Here is a 9,539-nt window from a genome sequence, read left to right on the forward strand (position 1 = left end):
CATAGTCCTAAAAGAAGTACTAACCCTCTGCTACTTCAGGCTTTTTTGACTGCCTGGAGGGGGAAATGGTGGTTGCGTTGTTGCTTTCACTTCTCCATGGAATTACCCTTGACTTGTCCATGGGTCATATCAAAATCCATAATTTTGGCCTAAAAACCTGCCCTCAACTTACATATGTGGTCAACAAATAAATAAGTATATACACTATCCATTGCAGTTATGCCCCACTTTGTAAATTCAAGCTGGGATATATGGCTTTCCACCTTCCCACTTTATCTTCACAACAGACCTCTAAAGTGGGTTAATCAGAGAGAAAATTAGTGGCTTAAGTTTACCTAGCAAGTTTCACAGCTGAGTGGAGACTTGAATCTGGATGCCACAAAACCTGGCCCCGCACTCTAACACTACATCACTCTGGCTCTTGTGAGTCTTAGATGCGTAATTGCTGTGTTGCATAGACTTTAATTACATGAGTTAGTGGTGCATCGCATGAAGAAATATTTCCTGCTTCTAGACCTGAATCCACTTTGCTTTTTAATAAAACTCTGGCAAACACAGAACTTTCAAACATATTTAATCATAAACTTTATTTTGAGGGAAAGGGCTAGCGGGGATAATTGCTGCACTTAATTTATTTTATTTCATTTTTCCTTACTTATCTCCAATGAATTCTAGAGAGCTTACAACAAGCTAATAAATTAACAGTTTTTTTAAATCCTCCCAATTTAAAACATAAAGTGCAAAAGCAGCATAGAAAACCACAAGTTAACAGCAATCAAAATATTTAAAGTATTCAAAACATAGAGACCAATTAAAACAACGTAATAAAATCACACATTAAATGCCTTCTTGAAACAGAAGGTCTTCAGTAGCTCACCCACAAGACCATTAAGTGAAGATGCGAGACAGGCCCTGGGGAAGGAGAGTCTACTACAATCTTCGAAGTGCTTATTCAAATTCAGTTTGTTCTGTTGTTTTTGTTACTAAAATAGAAACTTTTAATGTTGCAATTGAGGATGTGGCTTTTTAGTAGAGGCTGAAGAGAGGCTATCAACTCACAGTCTCAACTATTTTGTCAGAATGTTTTTATTGTTAATTACTGTCAAGTCAGTTCATGAATGAGAGACCTCTGAGAAAATCTGTCACCAAGAGTCCCATGTAGGTCCCGAACATTTGGAGTTGTGATTTCCTCAGTTCATTCTATCTACTTGTAGTTTTATCTTAGTCCTTTTCTATGGACTCCCACTTCACATATCATTTATTATTATTATTATTATATCATGTTTTCTAAAGAGTTATGTGATCTCATGACATGTCCAAAGTATGATAGCCTCAATTTGGGCATTTTGGCCTCTAGGGAGGATTCAGGTTTGATTCATTTTGTTGTTGCTGTTAAGTGCCATCATATTGACTTTGACTTATGGCAATCGCATGAATGAGAGACCTGTAAGTCACCCTATCCTTAAGAGTTCTGCTCAGGTCTTGTGAACTCAGTGTCATGGCTTCCTTGCTTGAGTCCTTCTATCTGGAATGTGGTCTTCTTTTCTACTGATTTTTACCTTACCAAGATTTTTTTTTCTATTGAGCCCTGTCTGCTCATGATATAGCCAAAATTTCACAGTCTCAGTTTATGGGAATGATCACTTGCAAAATGTTCCTAGTTTGCAAGTATCATTTCCTGTTTAATTGTCTAGTCTTTACTTTGAAAGTAGTTGTTGTTTTGTGCCAAAATCTGTATTAAATTGGTGGAGACTCTACAAGATATTCAGTCATTGTGAAACTAGAGCAAAATGTGCTGTAGCAGTATGTTCCTCCTGCAAAGACAAAGCTTTTGCAGGTTAACAAACTTTTCCCATGTGTTTATTATAGAACCAATTAGGAAATGACATAACCCAGGAACAAAAATTATAGTCCAGTGGAAGAGGTGTTTCTTTTCACAAATAAACTGGGGAGAAACAGCGGGTGGAACAATCTCTACAATGTGATGGCAAATCAACTGAGAACTCCTGAATAAAATGGATAGTTTGCTAGTGTGTGATGGAGGTAAGAAAATCATCCATTTAATTTTAAAACTGAGTATGATTGAGCTGAATGGTAAACCTACTCTTTCAAACACTTGATCTGTTCAGTGGGATTAGGTACATAGAAAGTTTTTGGCTATTTCAGGGCCTTCATCATTCACTTTAAAGTTATGTGCAAGTTGTCTGGAAAATGTTTTAAAAAGCAGTAAAGCATTAAAAACCCAAAAAAAGTGCTGAAACCAAAGGTGGCCTTGAGGCTCCAAAACCCTAAGATAGGGTTACATTAGTTAAAATTGGAAGGAAGTGAACTTTGCTAAACCTTAGAGGAAATCTCATCCTATGAAATCCCAAGGTTTGTATTTTGGTGAGGCACTAGAGCTCTTTGGATGAGAATTCCAAATATCCCTTCCTAAACTACCAAGCCCAGGATTCTGTAGTATATTGGCATGACAGTATAAGTGGGATCAAAGGGCTATAATTGTGTACTATAGAAAGACATTTTATAAGTCCTAGGGATCTCTTTCCCTTCCCATTGCTTTATGCTGAATTCTTCTTTTCATCCTGAGCTCTAGTTTGTGATCTATCTTTTGACTCCTTTGGCTTTGCGTAAGTTTGGAATAGTTGAGAAATTCAGTCTTTGTGATCCAATCTCTTTGACCTACTATACAAAGTCCCAGAATACTTGTAAAGTATCTATACACACAAACGATTGTCTATGTACAATCAGGGACTTAATGAATCACTTAATTTTAGCTGTTTCCTTTAAACCTTCAAGTACTCTTTAAAAACCTTTGAATGAACCTCCAGAATTACTCGCAGTTGAAATCACCACAAGCAGAGTCACTCAGTGAAAGCATTTAGCACTATGTAAGTATAATACTGTTATATAGGTTACCTTTACTTCTGTTAATACTGCTGGTAAAATACTTGTTACTCTATGTTTTGTTTTAGATAGAAATTCATTGTTGCTGAGTTTAACAACTCCTGAAGAAGGGGTTTTTCCCTGAAACAGGGTCAAAAATACCCGGGACCCCTGTAGACTTGGGACTTTATTTGGACTTTACTTTTGAAGACTTTTTTGAGAGCGGTGCTCCATCATTATTTTCTTCAATCCAGTATACAGCAACACGACCAACCATCTGTTTGGAAGATATTTTCATTGACTGTATCCCCGAAGCCTATATGTATTGGACCCAATACCAGACTTGAACAACTTTTGTGTTAGAGCTGTTGCTCCTTTTCATCTTGTTGGGTACGGCCAAATTGAGCTTTGTACGGGGAACTGTAACAATATATGTCATTTGGACACATTTTCTTTGTACATAGACAATCGTTTGTGTGTATAGATACTTTACAAGTATTCTGGGACTTTGTATAGTAATTTAGCCATATCACTATGGATGACTGGCTCGGTACATTTAGCTTTGATAAAGAAGATATTATGTCTCTTACTAAAAACAGGTCAGTCATTGACCATGTACCAGCAGCTGAGTCTTCCCAGACCAGCAATTTACTTTATGACTTAGAAAAATTGAAAAAAAGAAATATTCGTTTGGATCTTCATGCATCCACATTAGCTGATTATATAAAACACAATATGATCCCCAGAGGATTAAGGATATATAAACCACCTGGCATGTTCAAAGAAGATAAGGATTTTTTACAACAATGGGTTAAAATTTTAAACAAATGTTCCTTGGATCTGATGGCATTATTGATTATGAAATCCAATGCCACCATTAAGGATGGAGAAAATAAAATTACCAATCTTATGGAAAACATTACGAAAGATACAACCTCTGCTACCATGTTGGAGACTCTTGACAAAAAATGTAGTGACCTATACAATCAGGTGAAGGAATTTAAAATTAAAAAGTTTGAAAGAGATCGTCATGATTACCAGTCCAATCGAGTCTACCCATGGTTATTGGACAAAGATCAAGTTTTCTCAAAGAGAAAAGTCAGATTCCATCCTCAATTTACAGACTCCTCTACCGAGGAAGACCCAGGAAGGACAACTGAAAGCTCTGAAGTCTCTGACTCACCACCTTTAAGAAGATCCTCTAGACATAAGAATAGGACTCTACCATCATCCTCATCCTCCACTTTTTTTCCAAGGGGCCGAAATCGGAGACACCGAACCTGATTGTTAATCTATCCGACTATAAGTTATCTGATGTAGAAAGGTCAGTAGTAAACAAAGGTCTATCATTTGTTCCCACCCCTAAATTTAATGCATTTCGAGCACGAATAGATTTATTCAAGCTATTTAGAACCATCCGCTTAAGAGACATGTTTAAAGACAGCATATCCAACACAACCACAGATCCTTTCAAACCCAAAAGTACCTTCTGCCCTTCCACAGATAACATTTACATTAAATGCTTTGAAAAAGCTGTAGAGAGGGACTTTAACAAGCTAACTACTCGTAGACAACCATACCACTCAAATTTATCAGAATTAGAAAGAACCACTCTGGTCAAATTGAGCAACCTTAAAGAGGTAGTCTGGAAACCAGCAGATAAAGGGGGAGCTATAGTATTACTTAACAAAAGAGATTATATTAAGGAAGTCAACCTCCAGTTATCAAATAGTATATTCTACCAACCTATTGCAACAGACCCCACTAAACACATTCAGTCCCTTATTAGGGTGGTGTGTCAAGAGGGATTATCCATGGGATTTATTTCTTCTTCTACATTTAAATACTTACAAAATGACTTCCCCAGGATACCTATCTTTTATATTCTTCCTAAGATTCACAAAGGCATCACTCCACCCCCAGGCCGACCTATTATTTCTGGTTCATCTTCTGTATTGGAACCAGTTGCTAAATATCTAGACTCCTTTTGCCAACCATTTGTCCCTCTCTGTGATTCCTACATTAAAGACACAAAGCACTTCATTAATATCGTAGAAAATCTCAAAATTGAGGAGGACAGCATTTTAGTTACGATTGATGTCACCTCACTCTATACTAACATTCCACTAGATGAGGCTCGTACCATCATAGAGAATATCCTTCGTAGGAGAACAAAATTGCAACCACCTACACATTTCTTGATGGACCTGTTAGATATAGTACTGGAGAAAAATTATTTCCGTTTTCAAAACCAATTTTACTTTCAGACCTTCGGTGTCGCTATGGGAAGTCCGTTAGCCCCATCGATTGCCAATCTATTCATGGCACATTTAGAAAACACTATATTGCTTAATCCATCTTTAAATATGTACTATGCTAATATAATATACTATGGCCGATTTATTGATGATATATTCATAGTATTTAAAACAACTGAGGCCGCAGTAGGATTCTCGAATTGGATTAACACTATACATACGTCTATTAAGTTTACCAGTCATCTCAACCTGTCACATATCAATTTTTTAGATGTTACTGTGTATAAATATCATAACAAACTGTTGGTCAAGAACTTCAGAAAACCATCAGATAAAAATTCTTTTCTTCATTATAACAGCTTCCACCACTTTGGTTTAAAGACCAATCTTCCATTTTCACAACTACTTAGACTAAAGCGTAACTCAAGCTCTAATGAACACTTCATTCATGAAAGCCTGACCTTAAGCCAGGAGTTTAGAAGTAGAGGCTATCCTAAACATGTCATCAAAAAGGCATTAATTAAAGCTGAAAAAACTGATAGAACCACCCTACTGAAAGAATCTGCTAAACCAACTAAAAATCAAATTATCTGGACACAAGAATTATCGCATTACTCCAAACACATAATCCAAATTATAAAAAAGCACTGGCATCTTCTTCAAGATATTTCAGGTTGTGATAAATTACCTATTTTTGGAAACAGGCGTACTAAAAATATTAGAGAATATTTAATCCATACAGATTTAATTACTCCCATTAGTACACCGAAGAGCACCCTGAGAGGCCATTATCCTTGTGGTCACTGTAAGTGTTGTCCTCAATCTTGGAAGACTAAGGAGATATATAATCATAGGAACAAAGTGGGCACCACACTAAAACATTTTTCTACTTGTAATAGCAGCAATGTAATCTACCTCTTGACATGTGACTGTGATCTCTGGTATATCGGAAAAACAACCAGATCCTTGAGAATCAGAATCTCTGAACATAAATCCAGAATCAAAAATTTATCTACAGAATCTCTTTTATATTCACACTTCACCCAATACAAACATTCATCTACCTCATTTAAATTTTGTGCTCTGGAATGCATCTCTCAAAAACCTTTTATGGACTTGGAAAAACTATTATCCCAAAGGGAAATGTACTGGATCTTTAAGTTTAAAACCTTTTCCCCTCAGGGACTTAATGAATCACTTAATTTTAGCTGTTTCCTTTAAACCTTCAAGTACTCTTTAAAAACCTTTGAATGAACCTCCAGAATTACTCGCGGTTGAAATCACCACAAGCAGAGTCACTCAGTGAAAGCATTTAGCACTATGTAAGTATAATACTGTTATATAGGTTACCTTTACTTCTGTTAATACTGCTGGTAAAATACTTGTTACTCTATGTTTTGTTTTAGATAGAAATTCATTGTTGCTGAGTTTAACAACTCCTGAAGAAGGGGTTTTTCCCTGAAACAGGGTCAAAAATACCCGGGACCCCTGTAGACTTGGGACTTTATTTGGACTTTACTTTTGAAGACTTTTTTGAGAGCGGTGCTCCATCATTATTTTCTTCAATCCAGTATACAGCAACACGACCAACCATCTGTTTGGAAGATATTTTCATTGACTGTATCCCCGAAGCCTATATGTATTGGACCCAATACCAGACTTGAACAACTTTTGTGTTAGAGCTGTTGCTCCTTTTCATTTTGTTGGGTACGGCCAAATTGAGCTTTGTACGGGGAACTGTAACAATATATGTCATTTGGACACATTTTCTTTGTACATAGACAATCGTTTGTGTGTACCAATCTCTTTGACCAACATGCGCATTTGCACTTCATTATCTATAAACTTGGTCTTTTCTATTTCCTTGATTATATCCATACTGTGGAATTAAGCACCTTCACACCAGAATTCCATATCTTAATGCTAGGATTTTTTGTTTTGTGAGGAATTCAACCTTAATTGTCAGAGAGCTTGGGTGCTACAGCAAACTGCAAATACCTGGATTCCAGAGGCTGGAGCCATGGCAGTTAAAGTGGTGTCACACTGTAATAACTCTGCAGTATTGATGGTCTCTTAAATATGCTGATAGAGTTTTTGTTTTACAAAGATGTGTTCACAGTTTGAACACAAAATTTTCCAATTCCATATTGTAAGAGAAAATACATTTAGAATGCAGATTTTTGAGAGATACTATGTTTTAGATATTGAAATATGATAATCCCTGTTAGATAGAGTAAAGAAGAACAAGATTAATAATAATCTGCAAATTGAACAAATGGGATATTTATCCAAGATTTCCTTCCCTGTAGTAACCTATGGATGTGAGAACCTATAAATGCGAGAGCTGGACCATAAGGAAGTCTGAGCAAAGGAAGAGAGACGCTTTTGAACTGTGGTGTTGGAGGAAATTTCTGAGAGTGCCTTGGACTGCAAGAAGATCCAACTATTCCATACTCCAGGAAAAAATGCCCAACTGCTCACTGAAGGGAATGATATTAGAGGCAAAGATGAAATACTTTGACCACATACGTAATGAAAAGACAGGAAAGCTTGAAGAAGGGAATGATGCTGGGGAAAATGGAAGGAAAAAGGAAGAGGGGCCGACCAAGGGCAAGATGGATGGATGGTATCCTTAAAGTTACTGGCTTGACCTTGAAGAAGCTGGGGGTGGCGACGGCCAACAGGGAGCTCTGGTATGGGCTGGTCCATGAGATGATTGGACAAATAAACAACAACAAGCAATAAACTATTGTTCTTGATCCTTGATCCTGAATTTCTGCTTTTATGGGGCTTAACTTTCATGGTTTTGGTTTTTCACTGCAATGCCCACAAACCAAAAGGGTAATTTCTTCTTCCCTCTTGTCAACTAACTGTAAAATTATAAGTGAAATGTGCCATTGGGGTTAAGGTTAGGCAAAGGGCTCTTCTGATGGTTGGATCTTTTTATTAGAATCTTAGAGATTAGATAACACAGCAATCTGCTGTCTCAAACACTTGGCTGTCTAAGGATGTATCTACATTTTAGAAGTAATGCAGTTTGGTATCACTTTAATTGCTATGACTCAGTGTCATAGAATCATTGTAGTTTCACAAGGTTTTTAGTCTTCTCTGACAAAGAGTGCTGACACCCCACTAAACTACATCACTCATAATTCCATAGCATTTAACCATGGCAGTTAAAGTGGTGTCAAACTGCGTTAATTCAACAGTATAGAGGCCTCTTTAGTCAAAGGGCAGGTAGTCCTAACCAGGTAGTGGAAGGAACCCAGATTCTCTTATCTTTTTCAGATGTAGCCACGTGGAATAGAATATTATCAAGTATTGTACAATAATTACTTGACATTGAGATCCCTGAAATCTGCTAAAGAAGCGGAAAAGTGATAGCTGAGGCAGAAGCACAATTAATACCACATCTAAACCTTCTCCAGTCTGGAAAACAGCTACATTGCCACCACAAATCTATGCCAGAATGGGTGTAGCCCAAGTATCTTCCATTCTACTTGGCTAGGAGGGTTTAGATTAAGCACAACCTTAACCAGCCTTGTATTAGCTCACTATCTTGGCTGGTTTAGATTATGCTCTGTGAATTTAACCACATTTTGTAATACCTAACCCACAAACTAAATTCGTAATGGAATTCATAACCCCACACAGCCTAGATTCCTGAATTTGTATATTTTGTGCCAGAACAATGCTTACTTTTATAGTTTTAGACACTTCGGTAAAAATAATTCAGTAGAATGTTCCCTGCATGAAGTTTAAGTGATGCTAAGCTTGAGATGAATTCATGTCAGTTTTCATTTTCACATTGGAATTTTCTCTTATAACAAGGTCTCATTTTTGACAATGGGGCAATGCAGACTTGTATCATTAGGGACATGAACTCTATGGTGCCAGACAAAAATGAGCTAACATTTTGGAAGAGTTGTCAAAAACATCCAAAGGTGACACATATATCTTACCTGAAGCCATCTAACATTGCTACATTACTACTAATAGTGGGCTTATGGGAAGTAGAAAATACATTTGATAAATCTTATTGACTTGATTCTGCATCAATTTTTCCCTGATCCATGTTCTGAGATTGGATTGGTGAGATTAATTAGACTTTAGACTTTATCATAGCAACCCACTATTCCACTACAGTCGTGTCAACATAGATTATGGATACATATTGGGTTGAGCCCCCATCACATAGATAACACAATCGTGCTAATTCACTATTCTGTGCTCCCATGATCATACTTCCACCTTGTAATCATTCATTCCTGAATTACTGAGGATCCTTAATTTTTAATTTTAAAATAATTATGCAATTTCAGTATTAAAAAAATAAAAATGGCAAAGATATGTATAAAATAAAAAGAAAACAACCAGCTTGGGCATAATGAAAAGACA

The 9,539-nt window shown here is 36.7% G+C and overlaps 1 protein-coding gene across 1 annotated transcript; it reads left to right on the plus strand.

Moving 5' to 3' along the window:
* Window positions 1–4,624: 4,624 nt before the first annotated feature.
* On the plus strand, window positions 4,625–6,769 carry LOC134298527 (uncharacterized). Its single transcript, XM_062979008.1, has 2 exons — window positions 4,625–6,463; window positions 6,548–6,769. Exon 1 carries the CDS (start codon window positions 4,698–4,700, stop codon window positions 6,360–6,362), a length of 1,665 nt encoding a protein of 554 aa, XP_062835078.1. The 5' UTR covers window positions 4,625–4,697; the 3' UTR covers window positions 6,363–6,463; window positions 6,548–6,769.
* The last annotated feature ends 2,770 nt before the right edge of the window (window positions 6,770–9,539 follow it).

Source organism: Anolis carolinensis, chromosome 4, assembly GCF_035594765.1.
Source record: "Anolis carolinensis isolate JA03-04 chromosome 4, rAnoCar3.1.pri, whole genome shotgun sequence".
Lineage (NCBI taxonomy): Eukaryota > Metazoa > Chordata > Lepidosauria > Squamata > Dactyloidae > Anolis > Anolis carolinensis.